Below are 27,735 nucleotides of genomic sequence, written 5' to 3' on the forward strand. Positions count from 1 at the left end.
AGATGAGAGGCGTCTGTAATTTACATCATAGGTAGACCTCAACTATGGGAGACAAACTGAGAAAAAAAAATCCAGAAAATCACATTGTCTGTTTTTTTAACATTTTATTTGCATATTATGGTGGAAAATAAGTATTTGGTCAGAAACAAACAATCAAGATTTCTGGCTCTCACAGACCTGTAACTTCTTCTTTAAGAGTCTCCTCTTTCCTCCACTCATTACCTGTAGTAATGGCTCCTGTTTAAACTTGTTATCAGTATAAAAAGACACCTGGGCACACCCTCAAACAGTCTGACTCCAAACTCCACTATGGTGAAGACCAAAGAGCTGTCAAAGGACACCAGAAACAAAATTGTAGCCCTGCACCTGGCTGGGAAGACTGAATCTGCAATAGCCAACCAGCTTGGAGTGAAGAAATCAACAGTGGGAGCAATAATTAGAAAATGGAAGACATACAAGACCACTGATAATCTCCCTCGATCTGGGGCTCCACGCAAAATCGCACCCCGTGGGGTCAGAATGATCACAAGAACGGTGAGCAAAAATCCCAGAACCACGCGGGGGGACCTAGTGAATGAACTGCAGAGAGCTGGGACCAATGTAACAAGGCCTACCATAAGTAACACACTACGCCACCATGGACTCAGATCCTGCAGTGCCAGACGTGTCCCACTGCTTAAGCCAGTACATGTCCGGGCCCGTCTGAAGTTTGCTAGAGAGCATTTGGATGATCCAGAGGAGTTTTGGGAGAATGCCCTATGGTCTGATGAAACCAAACTGGAACTGTTTGGTAGAAACACAACTTGTCGTGTTTGGAGGAAAAAGAATACTGAGTTGCATACATCAAACACCATACCTACTGTAAAGCATGGTGGTGGAAACATCATGCTTTGGGGCTGTTTCTCTGCAAAGGGGACAGGACGACTGATCCGGGTACATGAAAGAATGAATGGGGCCATGTATTGTGAGATTTTGAGTGCAAACCTCCTTCCATCAGCAAGGGCATTGAAGATGAAATGTGGCTGGGTCTTTCAACATGACAATGATCCAAAGCACACCGCCAGGGCAACGAAGGAGTGGCTTCGTAAGAAGCATTTCAAGGTCCTGGAGTGGCCTAGCCAGTCTCCAGATCTCAACCCTATAGAAAACCTTTGGAGGGAGTTGAAAGTCCGTGTTGCCAAGCGAAAAGCCAAAAACATCACTGCTCTAGAGGAGATCTGCATGGAGGAATGGGCCAACATACCAACAACAGTGTGTGGCAACCTTGTGAAGACTTACAGAAAACGTTTGACCTCTGTCATTGCCAACAAAGGATATATTACAAAGTATTGAGATGAAATTTTGTTTCTGACCAAATACTTTTTTTTCCACCATAATATGCAAATAAAATGTTAAAAAAACAGACAATGTGATTTTCTGGATTTTTTTTTCTCAGTTTGTCTCCCATAGTTGAGGTCTACCTATGATGTAAATTACAGACGCCTCTCATCTTTTTAAGTGGTGGAACTTGCACTATTGCTGACTGACTAAATACTTTTTTGCCCCACTGTATATATAACATAAATAGACAGAAGAAAAACCGGCAATTCATCTGCCGTGTACTGTAAAATCACTGCAGGAGCCGACAAGATGGAAGATGTGGATTACATAAATTTCCCATTGACATCACATAGGTGAAGTGAGTTAATTGCCAGTGATTTCCCAGGACTTGTCAGATGGTACAGCGAGCAGGAGATCTTTCTCACGCTCGGGTTGCCCTCAGACAGGGAACAGCAGTTCATAGGCAGACACTGAGCACACGGTGCTCATTGTCTACTGGATGACAGGCTGAATGGTCGCATCATGCAGCCATATAGCCTGCCATCTAGATGTAGCAGAGCTAGACCCATTGTGAGACAAATGGATTAAAAGCATCTCTGCGGAAGGGGGCATTTTTTTAATTTGCTATTTTTTTTACTACCCATATTACAATCTTTATTAAAAATGAAAAAAAAAAAAAAATAGAAATCTTGCAATTTTCATATTGACCACTGTGGCTTGTTTAGAGTCATACTCCTTGTTTCTGGAAATTCACATGTACATAGGCAGCAATGAACAGACTCAGACCCTGCCATTCTGTGGAAGCACCTAATGAACGGGTGCAAAGCTCATTGGTATGGGGGGGGGGAGCTCTGACATCACCTATTGAAATTGGTGGATCCTGTGTTATCAGCTGTGTATAGAGGTGTTACCTTTCATTGTAATCCTGCCTGTGATAATATAATAAGACTGTTGAAAAATCTTAGTATAAGTGACAAGTTTTAAAAATTCATTTTACTATGGAAAATCAGAAAAAAAACATAAATTAAAAAATTAACAAAACTCTTACAAGTTACACAAAAACCTGACATAAAGAGGTCATTTCCTGATGAAGCAGTGCTTTGAAGTTCTGCTACAGAAAAAAATGCCGGACTTTCAGATGATAATTTTTGGACTGTACGATAGAGCGAACGCTTGCTACTTTTTCCTAATTTCTCTTGTATCTGACAATAGTTTATGGCAAACTAGAATTGTATTCATAATCTGAAACCAAAAAAACAAAAATCGTCTGTTCTTTGAGTCGTGTACTTATTAATAAATGTATTCACAAGAGGAATATTACCAGGGAGAGGGCTTGTAGATTGATATGAAGTAGGCACATGTTGTACTGATCTATATTCACGTAGATTTTGATTACTTCTGTACTGGGTAATAACCATGTACCGTGCTGTTCCATAAGGAGTTAATTAATGGGTCTACATCAGTCCCTCAGGCGTGAACATTCTCAAAAATTGGCAGCTTGCTTTATACCTAATAAATTTACATTTTGGATCAAAGATGGACAGCTAAGCTGTAGAGATGAGTGAATCGATTGGCAGAACCATGGTCCCCTGGCCACGTCAGTAGTCTATGGCTGCCTGGTGAAAGTACTGCTAATTAGTGATGAGCGAGTGTACTCGTTGCTCGGGTTTTCCCGAGCACGCTCGGGTGGTCTCCAAGTATTTGTTAGTGTTCGGAGATTTAGTTTTCATTGCCTCAGCTGAATGATTTACAGCTATTAGCCAGCATAAGTACATGTGGGGATTCCCTAGCAACCAGGCAACCTCCACATGTACTCAGCCTGGCTAACAGATGTAAATCATTCAGCTGAGGCGATGAAAACTAAATCTCCGAGCACTAACAAATACTCAGAGGTCACCCGAGCGTGCTCAGGAAAACCCGAGCAACGAGTACACTCACTCATCACTACTGCTAACCCTTTGCTTCCTGCGGGTCGCCTTCACCTCTTTTGACGCCTACTTATCAGAAGAAACATTCGGGGACACCAGCAGGTTGGAAGTTGTTCGGGAAACTCCTATTCAGTGGCGACCGACTACTGACGTGGCCGGTGGACTACGGCCGTGCTAATTGGTTTTCCCTTCTCTAGAATGTACAGATTGATTTTTCCTCATACAGATATATATAAGTATTCAACTTCAAAATCTGCATACAATCTGGCAGTTGCCAGCTGGAGTTTCTGCTTGAAACTCGAATCAGTAGATTTTTATTATTTTTGCAACACTACCGTAAATTGAAACGCACAGCAAAAAAAATCAGTGCCACGTGAAAGCAGAAAAAAATGGGTGACGTCGCCTATTAGGGTATGTGCACACGTTGCGGATTCTCTGCGGATCCGCAGCGTTTTTTGAGGTGCAGAAACGCTGTAGATCCTCAATTGATTTACAGTACAATGTAAATCAATGAGAAAAAAAAAATGCTGTGCACACCTTGCGGAAAATCCAATGCGGAAACGCTGCGGTTTAAAAGAAGTAGCATGTCACTTCTTTTTTTGTGAATCTGCAGCGTTTTTGTACCCATTCCATTATAGAAAACCGCAGGGGTAAAAAATGCAGCAAATCCGCAAGAAAACCACATAAAATACGCACAAAAAATGCTGCAGAACTGCACAAAAAATGCAACAAATCCGCAGGTGCATTTTCTGCCAGGAGAGGCAGAATCCGCACCAGAAATTCCTAAGCCTAATCCACAACGTGTGCACATAGCCTTAAAAAGGTTTCTGAGCAAAAGCTACAACTGCTAGGTCGATTCTGAGAGGGCAAACTGAATGCAGCACCGTACAGTGTCAACTGTCAAATCAGTGGCAGAATTCTGAGAGTTAGGCCGGCTTCACACTTGCGAGTTTTACGGACGTAAGAGCGCAGAAACTACGTCCGTAAAACTCGCAAAAAATACTGCACAATTATTCTCTATGCCCCTGCTCCTATCTGCCGTATTTTACTGATCAGTATTATACGGCTTTCTACGGCCGTACAAAATCGCAGCATGCTGCGTTTGTCACCGTACTGCGCAAGAAATACGCCAATGAAAGTCTATGGAAGCGTGAAAAATACGGATTACACACGGACCAACAGTGTGACTTGCGAGAAATACGCAGCGCTGTTAGAGAGAAAAGCCGGTAATTCAGTGCGGTGTACAGTAAAATCACACTGACAGCTTACAGTAGAATAGGTAGAATAAATGTGTACACATAGAATAGGTATATATATATATATATATATATATATGTCAGTAGACACATATATGTATATACCGTATATTAATATTTTTTCCAGCGCTATACAGCTTGAAAGCCGGTAATTCAATTACCGGCTTTTTCTTTCTCCTTCCTAAAACCCGACATGATTTGATTTCCTAGAAAGCTCCCAGGCTTTCTAGGAAAGTTCCCACGATCTATGAACAGCCAGCAGAGGGCGCCTCACCGCAAATGAAGCTAAATATAGCTCATTGATCTATATTTAGCCTCATTCTTCGGGGTTTTGCAGCAAGGAGCAGCCTGCATTAGCAAAGCTCCTTGCTGCAAAATGTTTTAACCCCTTCAGAAGGATTTACATCGTTGGACGTTACAGATCTGCGGAGGGTAAGGATATTGTTGGTTTATAATGTTTTTTCTTTCACAGAACGAGGGTCTTCAGTGACTGGATTGGGCGTAGAATAAAATACTGCAACAACCATTGTTTTTATTTCATTAAAATAATTTTCAATAATGTGTTTGTGTTTTATTTAACCCTTTACTACAATTGGATTAATAATGGGTAGGTGTCATAATTGACGCCTCTCCATTATTAATTAGGCTTAATGTCACCTTACAATAGCAAGGTGGCATTAACCCTTCATTACCCCATATCCCACCGCTACACGGGAATGGGAAGAGAGTGGCCAAGTGCCAGAATAGGCGCATCTTCCAGATGTGCCTTTTCTGGGGTGGCTGGGGGCAGATATTTTTAGCCGGGGGGGGGGGGCAATAACCATGGACCCTCTCCAGGCTATTAATATCTGCCCTCAGTCACTGGCTTTACTACTCTGGCGGAGAAAATTGCGCGGGAGCCCACGCCAATTTTTTCCGCCATTTAACCCTTTATTTTAAGAGCTAGAACGGCCAAATTTTGCAGACACACACTACTAACATTAGTAGTGTGGAATCTGCAAAAAAAAATGGAGAGAAGACATGGTTTACTGTATGTAAACCATGTCTCAAATCATGTCGGGTTTTAGGAAGGAGAAAGAAAAAGCCGGTAATTGAATTACCGGCTTTCAAGCTGTATAGCGCTGGAAAAAATATTAATATATATACATATATGTGTCTAATGACATATATATAGATATATATACATATATATATATATATATATATATAGACAGTATATATATTTTTTTTTTTCTGTTTGGGACACATGGATCATTTCTATAGCAGTATGTTGGTTTTGCAAGCCTGCGAGAAAACCACGCAGTACGGATTACATACGGAGGATGCCATGCGCAAAAAACGCTGACACACCCTGCCTACGGAGGAGCTACGGACCACTATTTTCGGGACATTTCAGCGTATTACGGCCGTAATATACGGACCGTATTTTCATACGCTGAGTGTGAAGCCAGCCTTAGTCTTAAGTTTTGTAAAGCAGATACCTTGGCAAATTAATGGTATGTGCACACACTGAGTATTTGCTGCAAACATTTCTGCACCATTTCTGTATCTTTTAGGAAAAATGCAGCAAAAAAGCACTGAAAGTATTGACATGCTGCAGATTTAAGGGCCCGTGTAAACTTTGCATTTTTGGTCGAGTTATTTTCTGCACAGTTTTGTCACTGAGAATCCTGACATCTCATACACACGTTACTTATTTTGTCCTTCCAGATTTGGAGCAGATATAAATCTACAGAATGTCAATTCTTTCAGCGTTTTTACTGCAGATTTCACAAATACTAATGAGTGCGGAAAAATCCCCAACAAAAAGGCATGTAAAAAAGTGGCAAAAAAAGCGTCTATTTATGCAGATTTTTTTTCTGCCAAGAGACGCAGAAATTTCTGCTGCAAATATGCAACATTTGCATGCACCCTAAATCTGCAAGTAAAAAATAAGCAACGTGTGCATGAGACTCCAGCAATTTCATTAACTTTTCTGGTATTAGGCCGGTTTCACACGTCAGTGTCTCCAGTACGTGAGGTGACAGTTTCCTCACGTACCGGAGCCACTGACACACGTAGACACATAAAAATCAATGCATCTGTTCAGATGTCATTGATTTTTTGCGGACCGTGTCTCCGTGTGCCAAACACGGAGACATGTCAGTGTTCGTGGAAGCGCACGGATTACATGGACCCATTAAAGTCAATGTCCGTGTGCAGTCCGTGTGCCATGCAGGAGACAGCGCTACATTAAGCGCTGTCCCCCCCACTGTTGCTGAATCCGCCATTCATATCTTCCCTGCAGCAGCGTTTGCTGCAGGGAATATATGAATAATACTGTTTAAAATAAAGATATCTGTGCCAAATAGCCCATAGGGGTGGAGCCGCATATTCATTACTGTAATCGGCGGCCCCACGTGACCGCATACAGGAGAAGATGCGGCCAGAACAGGAAGCAGTGACAGCCAACGAGGTAGCTGGGTGAGTATTTTCAGAACAGCGGGGGGGCGCACAGGGGGTGGGGGGGCGGGGGGGAAGATAGATCTTTATTTTAAACACTATTATTCATATCTTCTCTACAGCAAATGCTGCTGCAGGGAAGATATGAATTGCGGCTTCAGCACCAGATGCTGGTACGTGTGGTACCCAGCACGGTGCGTGTGGTACCCAGTGGGCACACGGGCGGCACACGTGTGCCGCACGTGTGCCACACTGATGTTCCACAGAAACGTAGGGGCACACGGACACGGATAATTCCGGTACTGATTTTTTCCGGTACTGGAATTATCTGGACGTGTGAAACCGGCCTTAGGAAGTCCTTCAGATTTTGTGACAAAACGTTACAGAAAAAATAAGAGAAAAACCCAACACAGACCCTAAAGTTCGACCCTAATGTTCCCAGGCTTGTGCTGCTGCTTGCTTGACAGTTTGGACTAGCAGCATGATTATGCTACTAGCCTCTACTCTCTTTAAGGCCGTAGTCACACTACAGCGAGATACGGCCGAGTCTTGCAGGTTAAAATCAAGCTCTGGCACCGGCACTCCGGAGCGGAGCGTGCAGCTCCATGTATTGCTATGCGGCTGCACGCTCCGCTCCGGAGTGCCGGCACCAGAGCTTGATTTTAACCTGCGAGACTCGGCCGTTTCTCGCTGTGTGATCCCGGCCTAAGGCAGCTTTACCTCTGCAGAATAGGAGGGGTGCAGTAACATCGAAGCTTGTCAAATGGGAGCTAAAAGTACACTCCACCAGTAATCTGGCCAGCTTCAGAGCAGCGCGTTCAAGCTCTATTTGAAAGAACTTGTAAGCACTGTGCATGTGCGGCCACAGTTGTTAAACTGTAGAGGTACTAGCCATTAATCGAGGCATTCACATTCCTATAAGAACAAGGAAATCCAATGCATGAATAGGTGTGTCCAAACTTTTGACCGGTACTGTTAAACTACCCATAACTATGGATGAGCAGACCCGTGAAAGTTCAGGTTCTGTACCGGACAAAAATTTTTTTCCAAAGTTTGGTTCAGGTACCCGAACCTGAACCATAACCCGAACCCCATGAAGACAATGGGGGCACAAACTTTTGAGATGGAAAATTTCCCCTTTTTCTCATGAATTTTCCCCAGGACTCTGAACATTACAACGGACTTCCGAGAGAAGTCAGTTTTTCGGCGTTTAGCCCCGGACACCAACTGTCCGGTACGAACCCCGAACTTTTAAGTTTGGGTTCTCTCGTCTCTACCTATAACTTTGCCATTGAAAATGACCCATGCAAAAGGGTCTTTAGAAATTTGCCAGGTAGAGAATTGCTTGTGGATAGGTGCCAGACACAGGACCTTCTCTACAATTGTGGCATTCCCCTGTTTCATCACTATCAATACGAGGTTGATTCAATATTACATCTAAAGGTAACGTGATACAATATGAAGTCATGGGGTACACACAGAAGTCATAGGAGTTGGTTACTATTTTGTAAGCTGTATTTTGCACACATTAAAGTCACCAACCCTTCAAAAAACGACTGAAAATAAAGTTTCCACCTTCCTAATTCCCTTTCATATGATGGAGGCGCATACCCAGCTATGTCTCCAATCACAGCGTCGCCCAATAGAGCCCCATTCTCGAGTCCATCCCGGATCCTAGCGCTAGGAGCTTCATCTGTCAGACACTTGTCACCAATTTTGTGAATATGTCATAATTGTTCCAGTAACCCTTTAAAACCTGTCAATCTGCGGCCTCCACTAGGAAGAACTCTCAGTTAAAAAAAAAATAAAATAAAAATTAAAAAAAAAAATTACAACTACTATTGAAATGAATGAAAATTATAGAAGCGAGGGGTCCCCACGATGGCAGCAGGAAAGACCCTAATAATTTAAGGAAGTGGACGTGACAATTTTATTTTTTATTTTTTCTACTTTTTTAGTTTTTATCTATTTTTTATTTTTTTTTACAATTTGAAGTATCGTTATTAGTGCCGTACCGATTGTGAAGGTGGAATCGGAAAGACTTTAAATGACTTTTTTCTTTTTTTACCAGTGAAAGGTCAGCACTGGGAGATTGCATTCATGGGTAATTGTAAGAGCTGAATTGCATTCATTGTAGGACTTTTAACCCAGCAAGCAATTCTATATTTCAGTGAAATAATAGCTCGGTGACACAGTGTTATAATTACCGTCAGAAAAAAAAAATCTGAAAAGTCTATTATAACTTCCTCTAAATATACCATTGTGAAGTTAATCATGTTTCCCTCATTTAATGAGCGTGGCTCGATGAACTTACTTAAAAACGCATTTGGTTTGTGAGCCGTGAAAATGAAAACAAGATGGGTAAATGGCGCATAGAGCCGTAATGACTGCGTGTTACATATGAGCAATGCAGGTGTGTGAAGGTAATGGTAAAAAAAGGGAAAAAGTTAGTCCTGAAAGCCTCCATATGTAACAGGCAAAGGTTCATTACTGTCTACTGAGGGTACAAATGTAATCATGTGCTTTCCTATGTATTGATGGGCTTGGTTGTGCTCATCCAGTGCCTCCTGGTTCAGGGTCTGAATGGAATTCCAGAAGTACAGACTGTTACCAAAAGTGCATAGCATCTCCAAGATGCTATACCAATATGTAGTAGGTGTGATAATATTAGCAAATACCTCCAATTAGAAAAGTAGTATAGTTCTTCTGATTAGCTATGTACTCCATGTACAGGACATTGCAGTAGCTTAGGTATCCATGTCATATACTGACAGTTAGTTGTTAGTGGATATCTAAGTTACTACAATGCCAGCACATGGGGTAAGCGACATAGCTTATCAGAAGAACTATACTACATTTCTAACTGAAGGTATTTGCTAATATTATTATTGTTACACCTACTCAATATAGGGATAGGATCTTGGAGGTGGCAATACCCAATTTAAAGCTTCTGCAAATGTAATGTATTTATAAACAAGATGTAGCAAAAAAAAGTATAGAATTTATATTATATTTTTTTATATGGTGCTTTAGCGTTTTAAAACTCATTTCATCATTTACTATGTTTTTTACAGGTGGAAATTTACTTTTAACCTCTATATATTTACCTATGGGGTCCGGTATCTAAAAAAGGTAGGTACATGGATTTTTATATCTAAGGAATAGCAGTCTCATGGACATGTGCAATGTAACTAGCGCTAATTCTAAGGAGGCAGTTACTAACCACATCCAGAAGTAGACAGAACACTCCTTTTTAACTTATGTTTCTAACTGTTTCAGACATTATATTTTTTACTTTCTTTGCACTTCAAGTAGTCTACAAAACTTTTTGATAATACTTGCAGTTAACCTCCAGACACTTAAGCTTATTTTGTTTCTTATGCTTTTCTTTTTTTTAGAATCATTTGTCATGTGAATATTCAGAAAAGACCGATTCAAGAAAATGACTTATTTCTTAAATACGGTTTTTAAATATTTTTTTAAAATTGAGAATATATTTTTCAATTTTCCATAATACTAATAAAATTAAAATCAGTAACCTTGCAATTTCCACACTTGTCACTTATACTAGAATGACATTTCTTGTACAGAACAATTTTCAGCAGTCTCATCATCATCATGCAGAATTACAATGAAAGGTAATACTTCTATATACAGTAGATAACACGAAATACACCATTCACAATAGGTGATATCACAGCTCACCTCCTCTTCCCCCTGTACAATGACTGATAACACCTCTGTATACAGTAGATAATACAGAATCCACCATTCACAATAGCTGATGTCACAGCTCACCTCCTCCTCCTGTTCAATGACTGATAACCTCTATATACAGTAGATAACACAGGATCCACCATTCACAATAGGTGATGTCACAGCTCACCTCCTTCTCCTGTACAATTGCTGATAACACTTCTATATACAGTAGATAACACAGGATCCACCATTCACAAGAGGTGATGTCACAGCTCACCTCCTCCTCCTATACAATGACTGATAACTCCTCTATATACAGTAGATAACAGAATCCACCATTTGCAATAGGTGATATCACACCTCACCTCCTCGTCCTCCTCCTGTACAATGACTAATAACACCTCTATATACAGCAGATAATACAGAATCCACCATTCACAATAGCTGATGTCAGAGCTCACCTCCTCCTCCTGTTCAATGACTGATAACCTCTATATACAGTAGATAACACAGGATCCACCATTCACAATAGGTGATGTCACAGCTCACCTCCTTCTCCTGTACAATTGCTGATAACACTTCTATATACAGTAGATAACACAGGATCCACCATTCACAATAGATGATGTCACAGCTCACCTCCTCCTCCTGTACAATGATAACACCTCTATATACAGTAGATAACACAGAATCCACCATTCACAATAGGTGATGTCACAGCTCACCTCCTTCTCCTGTACAATTGCTGATAACACTTCTATATACAGTAGATAACACAGGATCCACCATTCACAAGAGGTGATGTCACAGCTCACCTCCTCCTCCTATACAATGACTGATAACTCCTCTATATACAGTAGATAACAGAATCCACCATTTGCAATAGGTGATATCACACCTTACCTCCTCGTCCTCCTCCTGTACAATGATAACACCTCTATATACAGCAGATAATACAGAATCCACCATTCACAATAGGTGATGTCACAGCTCACCTCCTCCTCCTGTTCAATGACTGATAACCTCTATATACAGTAGATAACACAGGATCCACCATTCACAATAGGTGATGTCACAGCTCACCTCCTTCTCCTGTACAATTGCTGAAAACACTTCTATATACAGTAGATAACACAGGATCCACCATTCACAATAGATGATGTCACAGCTCACCTCATCCTCCTGTACAATGATAACACCTCTATATACAGTAGATAACACAGGATCCACCATTCACAATAGGTGATGTCACAGCTCACCTCCCCCTCCTGTACAATGACTGATAACACCTCTATATACAGTAGATAACACAGGATCCACCATTCACAATAGATGATGTCACAGCTCACCTCCTCCTGTACAATGACTGATAACACCTCTATATACAGTAGATAACACAGGATCCACCATTCACAATAGATAATGTCACAGCTCACCTCCTCCTCCTGTACAATGATAACACCTCTATATACAGTAGATAACACAGGATCCACCATTCACAATAGGTGATGTCACAGCTCACCTCCTCCTCCTGTACAATGATAACACCTCTATATACAGTAGATAACACAGGATCCACCATTCACAATAGGTGATGTCACAGCTCACCTCCCCCTCCTGTACAATGACTGATAACACCTCTATATACAGTATATAGGAGAAAACAACGGACCAGTTTTTGCCCTCTTTATTCCTGCTGCTCCCCAGAGTAAACTGCTTTTTCCCCCTTTTTTTATTTATTTATTCTTAAACCCACCATATAGTTCTAGATTTATGGCTTTTTTGTTTAGTTCGGTTAATCTCTTTGCTCTTTATCAAATGTGTGTTACTCCCAGGATTTTTTGTGGACGTGACTTTTATTATCCTACCACGCCTCCTTAGTAAAGACCATAAGAATGAGCACTAAAAAGGCTTATATTTCTGACACCTCTATGGGGATTTAGAAAACAAATGAAATACTCACGGAAGCCTCGTGAAGAAAGTAAGAGGAAATAAACTCTAATTTTTCAGCTGGTGACAAATCATCTTTTCTGAATAGGTCGTTTTCTGATGACACATTCCCGTCTGATGTTAATGGGCACATGAATGCCCACATAGACTGATGAATGTATGGATATCAAATGTTTGCATTGTTTATTCATGTGTTAATGAAAATATTTGTGGGAATGGGAATTAAAGTGTTAAAGGTGCCAAGAATAGTAAAGTTGATTGGCACATCCCAAAAAAATAGATAAAATGTGAAGATTTTATCCTTAAGTATCAAACAATTAAAATCCATCAAGTTGGATCTGTTCTAAAGGGGTTCCTGGCTTTGAGGTACAAGTCTGAAATCACTTTGCCATTGCAGACTTTTGTATCCTCATATATATCATGCACATTGCGCGCTGTGAGGGTTCCCCGGTGCTGATGCTGGGAGCATATGACAATACATAGATCTAGCCATATTCATACTAGATGGGACCGACCTCGCTCAATACACTTTCATTGACTGAAGTGGTGCACGTCTAGTCTGCATGTGACCATATGTATGTGTAACACCCCATGTAACCGGTTGTTACAGTGATACTGCCTTCCTTTCGGGGAGGGTAATATCATGCTTGGAGGCAATTCTCTTTACCAGGTAAGGCACCCATACACAACACATTCCAAATCCAGGCCAGAAGGGGGAGCTCAGGACACGGATTCAAGGGAGCTTCCCTCAGATATATATATCCTGGCCTGGAGGAGGAGTTAGTGAGTTGTGAGAGACAGTGACAGAGAAGGAAGTCTGTAACTGAGTGCAGACAACGGAGCCGTACAGCCAGAGAAGTGCTGCAGCTCCAGGAAAGACAGATAACCCCTGGGGTTGAATGTGGTGGAGCTACAGAGAAAAGGAGCAGAGAAGAGATAAAGGGCTCAGAGGGGAACTGCGACCGGGCACCCTCAGAACCAGAGCGCAGCAACCGGGCTCCTGGAGCCCGAGGTCATGTCGTTCCCCAGGATGCACAACATAACCGGAGGGCTAAGAACTTTAAGTGATCTGCCCGCACCACACCTGACACGCAGCAGCATCTGAAGAGCCTGGGTCATAGAGACCCTGTAAAATGGCTCAAGCTGCCCGTCATGCAGGTGCCTGTTCCAGGAGAGGGAAAAAGAGGACTTTGCCAGTAAGCTTCAGTCAGCAGGGACCTCTTACAACAGCGCAAGGAGGAAAGACTCATGGACCTCAACTGGAAAAGGGATTCTCCGTTTGCCTCTGAGCCAGCCGAACCACAGGACACCTGTACCTGGTACTCTGGACTGAGATGCACTACTACCATCAGTAAACCAGGTAAAGACTTTACAACACTGTGTCCTCCACTTATTTACCAGCAAACTACCATCTCTACCATACACCTTGGGGGCCCTGAGGACCCCGCTTCACTTATGGGAAGCATTACCAACTAGCCACCATCCCATCACCCCAGGGGACCCTTTTAAGCAGCGTCGGTCCCCACTGACCGAACACCACAGGTGGCATCACGAACAATAGACTTTATTCTCAATTCCCCTTTAAAGACCTTTCCCCTTTTATTGAGCGCCCAGGGCCACGGACCGGGTTGCAGGCACTGTGACATCCCCTTTAAGAGTGACCGGACCCATGCCAATTACCCAGGTGGGCGACTCATATGCAAATCTTATACTTACTGTCACACGTCTCCTGATGCCGGCAGCTGCGAGTCCACACAGCATGCAGTGCGCCCACTGTAAGGATTCACAAATCTGCAGTCACATAGATGCTCAGTTTTTGGAGAGAACATCGCTCATCATTGGTGTTTACTGTAGATTTCCATGAAGATAATAGCCTGATTGTGTATTAAACCCGCCATAAAGTGGTTGTGAAGTGCAGCACAATGTGCCTTGTATTTGGTCTATCCATTTTATTTGTTTCTCTCGATAAATAAAAAGTATCCTAGCAACTATTTCGCTCCAAAGATTTTTGGATGGTTTTGGAATATACAAAAAAAAGATTTGTCAATGCCGGCTTTTTGCATTCTTCTTTCTCACATACATAGACATCATGGCAGCACCACTATTTGTCCTGACTACTAAAACCAATATTCACCATAGCGGGAGCATCCTCTGCACTTCTCTTAAGGATTTTTTTTTTTTTTTTCTTCCTGAAGTGTTCAGCTGCTCATTCCTGTGCTGTGGAATTAATTTATCTCTATTATACCGTCTGCTGCATCTCTGTGGGGAGCGGCTGTAGGCAAAATACCGATTAGCTGTTTCTTTCTGCTTTGTGAGAATTAAATTTTCTGTTAGAGGTGAAGTTCTTTGTCTGCAATAAAACTAAATTATTTATTACACTTTTTATACCGTCATTTGTTGAGTGCCACTGTGGAAAGTGTATTGGCCAGTGTGTCTACATGGTAATATTCATTTAACCTTCACAAATGTAAAGGTCAACAGGAAAAAATAAAGTTCTAGCTGCGTTTTTCATGGATAGAATTTTCAATGGGACGAGTGGTTCACAAATCACAGAGACATGACTGATTTTCATCAGGGTTTTCGGATCAATAATAATAATCTTTATTTTTATATAGCGCTAACATATTCCGCAGCGCTTTACAGTTTGCACACATTATCATCACTGTCCCCGATGGGGCTCACAAGCTAGAATCCCTATCAGTATGTCTTTGGAATGTGGGAGGAAACCGGAGTACCCGGAGGAAGCCCACACAAACACAGAGAGAACATACAAACTCTTTGCAGATGTTGTCCTGGGTGGGATTAGAACCCAGGACCCCAGCGCTGCAAGGCTGCTGTGCTAACCACTGAGCCACCGTGCTGCCCGACACGGCACGGAGATCAATCTCGCCAATGCAAGTCTATAAGTCCATGTAAAAATCGGACAGCATTCAGATGTAGCACTCCATGTGCAGTCCGTTTTTCACCGACTGTCTGATTAGAAAAGTTGGAGAAACCGTCTGGGAGAAGCGAAGTCTCCCTAAGCTAGAAGATCGTTGGGTACAGCCGGGACCAGCTGCTTCGAAAGCATCACCAAACCAGGGATTCAAGCTTCAGGAGGCTAATTTGCATATTCCAGGTGCCTTCTGGGAGAAGCGAAGTCTCCCTAAGCTAGAAGATCGTTGGGTACAGCCGGGACCAGCTGCTTCGAAAGCATCACCAAACCAGGGATTCAAGCTTCAGGAGGCTAATTTGCATATTCCAGGTGCCTTCTGGGAGAAGCGAAGTCTCCCTAAGCTAGAAGATCGTTGGGTACAGCCGGGACCAGCTGCTTCGAAAGCATCACCAAACCAGGGATTCAAGCTTCAGGAGGCTAATTTGCATATTCCAGGTGCCTTCTGGGAGAAGCGAAGTCTCCCTAAGCTAGAAGATCGTTGGGTACAGCCGGGACCAGCTGCTTCGAAAGCATCACCAAACCAGGGATTCAAGCTTCAGGAGGCTAATTTGCATATTCCAGGTGCCTTCTGGGAGAAGCGAAGTCTCCCTAAGCTAGAAGATCGTTGGGTACAGCCGGGACCAGCTGCTTCGAAAGCATCACCAAACCAGGGATTCAAGCTTCAGGAGGCTAATTTGCATATTCCAGGTGCCTTCTGGGAGAAGCGAAGTCTCCCTAAGCTAGAAGATCGTTGGGTACAGCCGGGACCAGCTGCTTCGAAAGCATCACCAAACCAGGGATTCAAGCTTCAGGAGGCTAATTTGCATATTCCAGGTGCCTTCTGGGAGAAGCGAAGTCTCCCTAAGCTAGAAGATCGTTGGGTACAGCCGGGACCAGCTGCTTCGAAAGCATCACCAAACCAGGGATTCAAGCTTCAGGAGGCTAATTTGCATATTCCAGGTGCCTTCTGGGAGAAGCGAAGTCTCCCTAAGCTAGAAGATCGTTGGGTACAGCCGGGACCAGCTGCTTCGAAAGCATCACCAAACCAGGGATTCAAGCTTCAGGAGGCTAATTTGCATATTCCAGGTGCCTTCTGGGAGAAGCGAAGTCTCCCTAAGCTAGAAGATCGTTGGGTACAGCCGGGACCAGCTGCTTCGAAAGCATCACCAAACCGCGCGCCATACGGCGCGCGAATTTTTGCCTGTAGGACATTATTGCAAGAGAGCTTGGCTGAGTAGATTACACAAGAAGGAAAACACACAGCAAGTCAGCAGGATCTAGGAGCAACATGGCAGATGTGACAACCTACATGGTGAGCTGCAGCATGTGCTACATGTTCACAGATCGACCAGAAGAAGAATCCAATTTCACCTGTCAGAAGTGTAGACTAGTGGCCCTTTTAGAAGAAAAGGTGCGGGGTCTGGAAGAAAGAATAGCAACTTTGAAACTCATCAAAGAGAATGAAGACTTTCTAGACAGAACAGAAGCATCTCTACTGGTCACAGAAGGTGCAAAAAGTGTCAGAGAACCTCCAAAAGCAGATGAGTGGAAGCATGTGACCAAAAGAAGCAAGAAGACCATGGAGAAATCACTAACCACACAACTGAGGAACCGATATCAAATCTTTGTAGAGGATGAAGATGGCACACCTAAGAATGAAGCAATACCAGCAAGCAAAAAAGAAAAGGGCACACAGCAACAAGTGACAGCAAAAAGTACAGCCAAGAAGCAACGAAGAGTGGTGGTGGTGGGAGACTCACTACTGAGAGGCACCGAAGCAGCCATCTGCAGACCGGACATAACTGCAAGAGAAGTATGCTGCCTTCCAGGTGCGATGATCAAGGATGTGACCGATAGGATACCAAAGCTCTTCAGCTCCAAGGACGTTCACCCATTTCTTCTGATACATGTTGGCACCAATGACACGGCAAGGAAGGACCTACCGACAATCTGCAAGGACTTTGAAGAGTTGGGGAAGAAAGTAAAGGAACTGGATGCACAGGTAGTTTTTTCTTCTATCCTTCCAGTAGACGGGCATGGCACCAGGAGATGGAACAGGATCCTTGATGCAAACAACTGGCTAAGACGATGGTGCAGACAACAAGGATTTGGATTCCTGGACCACGGTGTGAATTACTGGTATGATGGACTCCTCGCCAGAGATGGACTACACCTCAACAAACCTGGGAAACACACATTCGCCAGAAGACTCGCTACACTCATCAGGAGGGCGTTAAACTAGAAGAAGAGGGGACGGGAAGAAAAACATTAGACTCGAACAAAGACGACCCAGGAAAACATACTCAGAAGGGAGGTAAGAACATTTCTAAAACAATCCACAGTGAGGAGATTGGAACAAAACAAAATCCTCTAAACTGCATGCTCGCAAACGCCAGAAGCCTGACAAACAAGATGGAAGAACTAGAAGCAGAAATATCTACAGGTAACTTTGACATAGTGGGAATAACCGAGACATGGTTAGATGAAAGCTATGACTGGGCAGTTAACTTACAGGGTTACAGTCTGTTTAGAAAGGATCGTAAAAATCGGAGAGGAGGAGGGGTTTGTCTCTATGTAAAGTCTTGTCTAAAGTCCACTTTAAGGGAGGATATTAGCGAAGGGAATGAGGATGTCGAGTCCATATGGGTTGAAATTCATGGAGGGAAAAATGGTAACAAAATTCTCATTGGGGTCTGTTACAAACCCCCAAATATAACAGAAAGCATGGAAAGTCTACTTCTAAAGCAGATAGATGAAGCTGCAACCCATAATGAGGTCCTGGTTATGGGGGACTTTAACTACCCGGATATTAACTGGGAAACAGAAACCTGTGAAACCCATAAAGGCAACAGGTTTCTGCTAATAACCAAGAAAAATTATCTTTCACAATTGGTGCAGAATCCAACCAGAGGAGCAGCACTTTTAGACCTAATACTATCTAATAGACCTGACAGAATAACAAATCTGCAGGTGGTTGGGCATTTAGGAAATAGCGACCACAATATTGTGCAGTTTCACCTGTCTTTCACTAGGGGGACTTGTCAGGGAGTCACAAAAACATTGAACTTTAGGAAGGCAAAGTTTGAACAGCTTAGAGATGCCCTTAATCTGGTAGACTGGGACAATATCCTCAGAAATGAGAATACAGATAATAAATGGGAAATGTTTAAGAACATCCTAAATAGGCAGTGTAAGCGGTTTATACCTTGTGGGAATAAAAGGACTAGAAATAGGAAAAACCCAATGTGGCTAAACAAAGAAGTAAGACAGGCAATTAACAGTAAAAAGAAAGCATTTGCACTACTAAAGCAGGATGGCACCATTGAAGCTCTAAAAAACTATAGGGAGAAAAATACTTTATCTAAAAAACTAATTAAAGCTGCCAAAAAGGAAACAGAGAAGCACATTGCTAAGGAGAGTAAAACTAATCCCAAACTGTTCTTCAACTATATCAATAGTAAAAGAATAAAAACTGAAAATGTAGGCCCCTTAAAAAATAGTGAGGAAAGAATGGTTGTAGATGACGAGGAAAAAGCTAACATATTAAACACCTTCTTCTCCACGGTATTCACGGTGGAAAATGAAATGCTAGGTGAAATCCCAAGAAACAATGAAAACCCTATATTAAGGGTCACCAATCTAACCCAAGAAGAGGTGCGAAACCGGCTAAATAAGATTAAAATAGATAAATCTCCGGGTCCGGATGGCATACACCCACGAGTACTAAGAGAACTAAGTAATGTAATAGATAAACCATTATTTCTTATTTTTAGTGACTCTATAGCGACAGGGTCTGTTCCGCAGGACTGGCGCATAGCAAATGTGGTGCCAATATTCAAAAAGGGCTCTAAAAGTGAACCTGGAAATTATAGGCCAGTAAGTCTAACCTCTATTGTTGGTAAAATATTTGAAGGGTTTCTGAGGGATGTTATTCTGGATTATCTCAATGAGAATAACTGTTTAACTCCATATCAGCATGGGTTTATGAGAAATCGCTCCTGTCAAACCAATCTAATCAGTTTTTATGAAGAGGTAAGCTATAGACTGGACCACGGTGAGTCATTGGACGTGGTATATCTCGATTTTTCCAAAGCGTTTGATACCGTGCCGCACAAGAGGTTGGTACACAAAATGAGAATGCTTGGTCTGGGGGAAAATGTGTGTAAATGGGTTAGTAACTGGCTTAGTGATAGAAAGCAGAGGGTGGTTATAAATGGTATAGTCTCTAACTGGGTCGCTGTGACCAGTGGGGTACCGCAGGGGTCAGTATTGGGACCTGTTCTCTTCAACATATTCATTAATGATCTGGTAGAAGGTTTACACAGTAAAATATCGATATTTGCAGATGATACAAAACTATGTAAAGCAGTTAATACAAGAGAAGATAGTATTCTGCTACAGATGGATCTGGATAAGTTGGAAACTTGGGCTGAAAGGTGGCAGATGAGGTTTAACAATGATAAATGTAAGGTTATACACATGGGAAGAGGGAATCAATATCACCATTACACACTGAACGGGAAACCACTGGGTAAATCTGACAGGGAGAAGGACTTGGGGATCCTAGTTAATGATAAACTTACCTGGAGCAGCCAGTGCCAGGCAGCAGCTGCCAAGGCAAACAGGATCATGGGGTGCATTAAAAGAGGTCTGGATACACATGATGAGAGCATTATACTGCCTCTGTACAAATCCCTAGTTAGACCGCACATGGAGTACTGTGTCCAGTTTTGGGCACCGGTGCTCAGGAAGGATATAATGGAACTAGAGAGAGTACAAAGGAGGGCAACAAAATTAATAAAGGGGATGGGAGAACTACAATACCCAGATAGATTAGCGAAATTAGGATTATTTAGTCTAGAAAAAAGACGACTGAGGGGTGATCTAATAACCATGTATAAGTATATAAGGGGACAATACAAATATCTCGCTGAGGATCTGTTTATACCAAGGAAGGTGACGGGCACAAGGGGGCATTCTTTGCGTCTGGAGGAGAGAAGGTTTTTCCACCAACATAGAAGAGGATTCTTTACTGTTAGGGCAGTGAGAATCTGGAATTGCTTGCCTGAGGAGGTGGTGATGGCGAACTCAGTCGAGGGGTTCAAGAGAGGCCTGGATGTCTTCCTGGAGCAGAACAATATTGTATCATACAATTATTAGGTTCTGTAGAAGGACGTAGATCTGGGGATTTATTATGATGGAATATAGGCTGAACTGGATGGACAAATGTCTTTTTTCGGCCTTACTAACTATGTTACTATGTCATCTGTTTTTTGTTTTGTTTTTTACCGAAAAACTGATGAAAAACTAACATTTACCAATCCACGATGAAATTCTGATAAAAACATACTGATAAAACTAAGACCGATTTTCTTGTATGAGAAAAATCACCAATGTGTGAATGAGGCCTCTTGGCGAGTTTTTGATGATGCAGATTTTCTGTACGTAAACTAGGTTACTTGAGGTTTTTCATTGAGTTTTAGTGTGCTCTTTTTTTACATCTTTTTATCGCGTTGTCTTTTGCTTCAGTTTTGTCTCCTGTTGGTGTGTTTTAGGGTATGTGCACACGTCGGGATTTTTTCCTGACAAAATCCTGGGAATTTTGCCAGAAATCCGCGTTTTTTTTTTGTGCGGATTTCTCACGGAATTTGCGCGGATTTTTTTGCGGAATTTTTGCGGATTTTTTTTATTTTCCGGAATGTCCTTTTTGCTAGGAAATCCGCAAAAAATCCGCAAAACGAAAGAGCATGTCCGGATTTTTTGCGGATTTCGTTTTTTTTGTGGAAAAAAACGCTAACATCTGCACAAAAAATGCGGAATGCATTCTAAATGATAGGATGCATAATGTTAGCGTTTTTGACCGGATTTATAGCGTTTTTATAGCGAAATTCCGCAAAAAAAACGCTAAAAATCCTGACGTGTGCACATACCCTTAGGCCAGCGTTACACTACTGTAGAATACGGGCGAGTGCTATTCGAGAAAACATCGCATAGCACTCGGACCAGTATTAATCTATGGGGCAGCTCACATCACCGTTTATTTTTTCAGCCGTATTCAGCGTGTGTGTAAAATCGCAGCATACTGCAATTGTATGCATGCATCGTCTGAGACTCATCAATGCAAGCCTATGAGTGCAAGAAAAAAAATCGCACAGCACTAGGACCAAGCGAGTGCTGTCCGATTTTTACTCGTCAGTGTCCTTTCAAAAGTCTGCAATTCATGTACCACATGCAGTAAAATCACAGCGTGACGGGTCAGAATAGAATAGATATATATACATAGAATACATAGATATATAGACATCAGTGACATACACACATACAGTATATATATGTATATAAATTACATAGATAGCTAGAAGAAAAGCCGGCAATTCATCTGCCCTGTAGAATAAAATTATTGCAGGAGCCGACAGGATAGAAGAGATGGATTACATACAGTAAATACAAATAGAATAGGTAGATATACAGATGTCTGTCACAAATACAATTAGTACAGTGCGTGTGCAGCTTACTGAACATGTATTTAATTAATAAAAGATAATGTTTCTGAAAAAAATGGCCTTGGCTCCCGCTCAATTTTCGTAACCAGCAGAGGGAAAGCCGATGGCTGGGGCAGCCAATGTTTATTGCCTGGGAAGGCGGGTAATACCAATGGAGCTTCCTCGTCTATTAAGATCAGCTAGCAACTGTATACTTAGCCTTTACTGGCTATTAAAACGGGGGACCCTAAAAAAAATCATGTGGGGTTCCCCTGTAATCAATAACCAGCAAAGGCTATACAGACAGCTGCAGGCTGATATTAATAGCCTAGGAAGAGGACATGCATACTGGTCCCCTTCCCCGAGGCTAAAAACATCAGCTCTCAGCCCCCGTAGAAAAGGCGCATCTCTAAGATGCGCCAATTCTGGCACGTATCCTCGCTGTTCCCACTTGCCCTGTAGCGGTGGCAAGTGGGGTGATATTTGGGGGGGTTGATGTCACTTTTGTATTGTCAGGTGACATCAAGCCCCGAGGTAAGTAATGGAGAGGCGTCAATAAGATTACTAACTCCATAGTCACATTGTATTATTATTATTATTTATTTATATAGCACAATTAATTCCATTGTGCTGTACATGAGAAGGGGTTACATACAAAGTTATAGATATTGTTTACAGTAAACAAATTTATGATGACTGACTGGTACATAGGGGAGAGGACCCTTTCCTTGTGGACTTACATTCTACGGGATAATGGGGAAGAAACAGAAGATCAGGGGTGCAGCAGCTCTGGTGGTGTTAGGAGGCAGAATGGTTTTTGCAGGTTGTATGCTTTCCTGAAGAGATGGGTTTTAAGGTTCCGTCTGAAGAATCTGAGGGTGGTGGATAATCGGACGTGTTGAGACATGGAATTCCAGAGGATGGGGGATATTCGGGAGAAATCTTGGAGGCGGTTGTATGAGGAACGAATAAGTGTGGAGGAGAGTACGAGGTCTTGGGAGGATCACAGATTACGTGAGGGAAGATATTGGGAGATTAGTTCAGAGATATAGGGAGGGGACAGGTTGTGGATGGCTTTGTAGGTCCATGTTAGTAGTTTGCACAGGATTCGTTGGGGAATTGGGACCAGTGGAAGGATTTGCAGAGGGGAGAAGCAGGGGAGTAGTGAGTAGAGAGGTGGATTAGTCAGGCAGCAGAGTTGAGGACAGACTGAAGTGGTGCAAGAGAGTTAGCAGGGAGGCCACAAAGGAGGGTGTTCCAGCAATCAAGGCAGGAGATGATGAGTGCATGCACAAGAGTTTTAGTAGATTGAGGGCTGAGGAAGGGATGGATTCTGGAAATATTTTTGAGTTGGAAGCGACCGGAGGTGGCAAGAGTTTGGACGTGCGGTTTGAAGGACAGGGCAGAGTCTAGAGTTTCTCTGAGGCAGCGGATTTCAGGTGCGGGAGAGAGCGTGATACCGCTTACCATAATAGATAGGTCGGGTAGGGGAGATGCGCGAGATGGAGGAAAGATGATGAGTTTGGTTTTGTCTACATTGAGTTTTAGGAAGCGAGAAGTGAAGAAGGAGGATATGGCCAGTGTCATACGAAAGAACATTGGGCCCACCGGAGGATTTGATTCTGAGGGCCCACCTTTCTCCCCCCACTAAAGAGCCCCTTAGCAACTGCAATGTTTGCACTATGAACTCTACTGAAGAAGAAGCCAGGGCCCACCGGAGGATTCTCCGGTTCTCTGGTGGGCCAGACCAACCCTGGATATGCCTGATAGACACTGTGTATGAAAACACAGACACCCAGAAAAAGTCCTTTATTTGAAAGAATGACACAGACTCCTTTAAACCATAATTACAACCTCACCCATTCCCCTGATGCCCTCGTCATGTGCAAAAGAGTTAAAAAAAGCAAACAACAATATTCCTCACCTTTCCGCAGAGATGCTTTTAATCCATTTGTCCCACGACGGGTCTAGCTCTCCTACATCTAGATGGCAGGCTGCATGGTTGCATGATGCGACCATGCAGCCTGTTATCCAGCAGACACTGAGCACCATGTTCTCACTGTCTGCCTGTGAAGGGTTATTCCCTGTGTGAGGGCACCGCGAGCTTGAGGAAGTTCTCCTGCTCGCGGTGCCGTCAGAGAGGTCCTGCGAGTTCACAGCCAATGAACTCGCTTCACCTTACTGACATCAGTGCGAGTGCCAATGGAAAATTTCCCATGGCGCTCGCATTGATGTCAGAAAGGTGAAGAGGGCCAGAGAGTTCTATAAATCCCATCCACTTAGGAACTGTAAGATGCTGCATTTTGATCGAACATAGGCAGCATCACAAACTTACCAAAACCTCATGTGGGCACACAGCCTGAAATCACACATTCAGTATTTGGTCAGTATTTTACATCAGTATTTGTAAGCCAAAATGAGGAGTGGAATAATCAAAGGAAAAGTATAATAGAAGCACATCAACACTTCTGCACCTATTAACCCCTTTACCCCCAAGGGTGGTTTGCACGTTAATGACCAGGCCAATTTTTACAATTCTGACCACTGTCCCTTTATGAGGTTATAACTCCGAAACGCTTCAACGGATCCTGGTGATTCTGACATTGTTTTCTCGTGACATATTGTACTTCATGATAGTGGTAAAATTTCTTTGATAGTACCTGCGTTTATTTGTGAAAAAAACGGAAATTTGGCGAAAATTTTGAAAATTTCGCAATTTTCAAACTTTGAATTTTTATGCAATTAAATCACAGAGATATGTCACACAAAATACTTAATAAGTAACATTTCCCACATGTCTCCTTTACATCAGCATAATTTTGGAACCAATTTTTTTTTTTGTTAGGGAGTTATAAGGGTTAAAAGTTGACCAGCAATTTCTCATTTTTACAACACCATTTTTTTTTAGGGACCACGTCTCATTTGAAGTCATTTTGAGGGGTCTATATGATAGAAAATGCCCAAGTGTGACACCATTCTAAAAACTGCACCCCTCAAGGTGCTCAAAACCACATTCAAGAAGTTTATTAACCCTTCAGGTGTTTAATAGGAATTTTTGGAATGTTTAAATAAAAATGAACATTTAACTTTTTTACACAAAAAATTTACTTCAGCTCCAATTTGTTTTATTTTACCAAGGGTAACAGGAGAAATTGGACCCAAAAAGTTGTTGTCCAATTTGTCCTGAGTACGCTGATACCCCATATGTGGCAGTAAACCACTGTTTGGGCGCATGGGAGAGCTCGGAAGGGAAGGAGCGCTATTTGACTTTTCAATGCAAACTTGACAGGAATTGAGATGGGACGCCATGTTGCGTTTGGAGAGCCACTGATGTGCCTAAACATTGAAACCCCCCACAAGTGACACCATTTTGGAAAGTAGACCCCCTAAGGAACTTATCTGGATGTGTGGTGAGCACTTTGACCCACCAAGTGCTTCACAGAAGTTTATAATGCAGAACCGTAAAAATAAAAAATCATATTTTTTCACAAAAATTATATTTTTGCCCCCAATTTTTTATTTTTCCAAGGGTAAGAGAAGAAATTGGACCTCAAAAGTTGTTGTCCAATTTGTCCTGAGTACGCTGATACCCCATATGTGGCAGTAAACCACTGTTTGGGCGCATGGGAGAGCTCGGAAGGGAAGGAGCGCAGTTTGACTTTTCAATGCAAAATTGACAGAAATTGAGATGGGACGCCATGTTGCGTTTGGAGAGCCACTGATGTGCCTAAACATTGAAACCCCCCACAAGTGACACCATTTTGGAAAGTAGACCCCCTAAGGAACTTATCTAGAGGTGTGGTGAGCACTTTGACCCACCAAGTGCTTCACAGAAGTTTATAATGCAGAACCGTAAAAATAAAAAATCATATTTTTTCACAAAAATTATATTTTTGCCCCCAATTTTTTATTTTTCCAAGGGTAAGAGAAGAAATTGGACCTCAAAAGTTGTTGTCCAATTTGTCCCGAGTACGCTGATACCCCATATGTGGCAGTAAACCACTGTTTGGGCGCATGGGAGAGCTCGGAAGGGAAGGAGCGCCGTTTGACTTTTCAATGCAAAATTGACAGGAATTGAGATGGGACGCCATGTTGCGTTTGGAGAGCCACTGATGTGCCTAAACATTGAAACCCCCCACAAGTGACACCATTTTGGAAAGTAGACCCCCTAAGGAACTTATCTAGAGGTGTGGTGAGCACTTTGACCCACCAAGTGCTTCACAGAAGTTTATAATGCAGAACCGTAAAAATAAAAAATCATATTTTTTCACAAAAATTATATTTTTGCCCCCAATTTTTTATTTTTCCAAGGGTAAGAGAAGAAATTGGACCTCAAAAGTTGTTGTCCAATTTGTCCCGAGTACGCTGATACCCCATATGTGGCAGTAAACCACTGTTTGGGCGCATGGGAGAGCTCGGAAGGGAAGGAGCGCCGTTTGACTTTTCAATGCAAAATTGACAGGAATTGAGATGGGACGCCATGTTGCGTTTGGAGAGCCACTGATGTGCCTAAACATTGAAACCCCCCACAAGTGACACCATTTTGGAAAGTAGACCCCCTAAGGAACTTATCTGGATGTGTGGTGAGCACTTTGACCCACCAAGGGCTTCACAGAAGTTTATAATGCAGAGCCATAAAAATAAAACAAAATTTTTTTCCCACAAAAATTATTTTTTAGCCCCCAGTTTTGTATTTTCCCTAGGGTAAGAGGAGAAATTGGACCACAAAAGTTGTTGTCCAATTTGTCCTGAGTACGCTGATACCCCATATGTGGGGGGGAACCACCGTTTGGGCGCATGGGAGGGTTCGGAAGGGAAGGAGCGCCATTTGGAATGCAGACTTAGATGGAATGGTCTGCAGGCGTCACATTGCGTTTGCAGAGCCCCTAATGTACCTAAACAGTAGAAACCCCCCACAAGTGACACCATTTTGGAAAGTAGACCCCCTAAGGAACTCATCTTGATGTGTTGTGAGAGCTTTGAACCCCCAAGTATTTCACTACAGTTTATAACGCAGAGCCATGCAAATAAAAAATATTTTTTTTTCCACAAAAATTATATTTTAGCCCCCAGTTTTGTATTTTTCCAAGGTTAGCAGGAGAAATTGGACCCTAAATGTTGTTGTCCAATTTGTCCTGAGTACGCTGATACCCGATATGTGGGGGGGAACCACCGTTTGGGCGCATGGGAGGGCTCGGAAGGGAAGGAGCATCATTTGGAATGCAGACTTAGATGGATTGGTCTGCAGGCGTCACATTGCGTTTGCAGAGCCCCTAATGTACCTAAACAGTAGAAACCCCCCACAAGTGACCCCATATTGGAAACTAGACCCCTCAATGAACTTATCTAGATGTGTTGTGAGAACTTTGAACCCCCAAGTGTTTCACTACAGTTTATAACGCAGAGCCGTGAAAATAAAAAATCTTTTTGTTTTCCCACAAAAATTATTTTTTAGCCCCCAGTTTTGTATTTTCCCAAGGGTAACAGGAGAAATTGGTCCACAAAAGTTGTTGTCCAATTTGTCCTGAGTACGCTGATACCCGATATGTGGGGGGGAACCACCGTTTGGGCGCATGGGAGGGCTCGGAAGGGAAGGAGCATCATTTGGAATGCAGACTTAGATGGATTGGTCTGCAGGCGTCACATTGCGTTTGCAGAGCCCCTAATGTACCTAAACAGTAGAAACCCCCCACAAGTGACCCCATATTGGAAACTAGACCCCTCAATGAACTTATCTAGATGTG

General features: G+C 42.5%; 1 protein-coding gene across 2 annotated transcripts in view; it reads left to right on the plus strand.

The window, feature by feature from the left end:
- The window catches only part of CERS6 (ceramide synthase 6), a 228,465-nt gene that overhangs the window by 92,357 nt on the left and 108,373 nt on the right, over positions 1–27,735 (plus strand). For both annotated transcript variants that reach the window (XM_069733079.1, XM_069733080.1), the window contains exon 4: positions 10,021–10,078. In XM_069733079.1, coding sequence (XP_069589180.1) covers positions 10,021–10,078 — 58 coding nt within the window. The remainder of the gene's footprint in view (positions 1–10,020; positions 10,079–27,735) is intronic.

The sequence above is a fragment of the Ranitomeya imitator genome, chromosome 7 (genome assembly GCF_032444005.1).
Source record: "Ranitomeya imitator isolate aRanImi1 chromosome 7, aRanImi1.pri, whole genome shotgun sequence".
In the NCBI taxonomy this organism is placed as follows: Eukaryota; Metazoa; Chordata; class Amphibia; order Anura; family Dendrobatidae; genus Ranitomeya; species Ranitomeya imitator.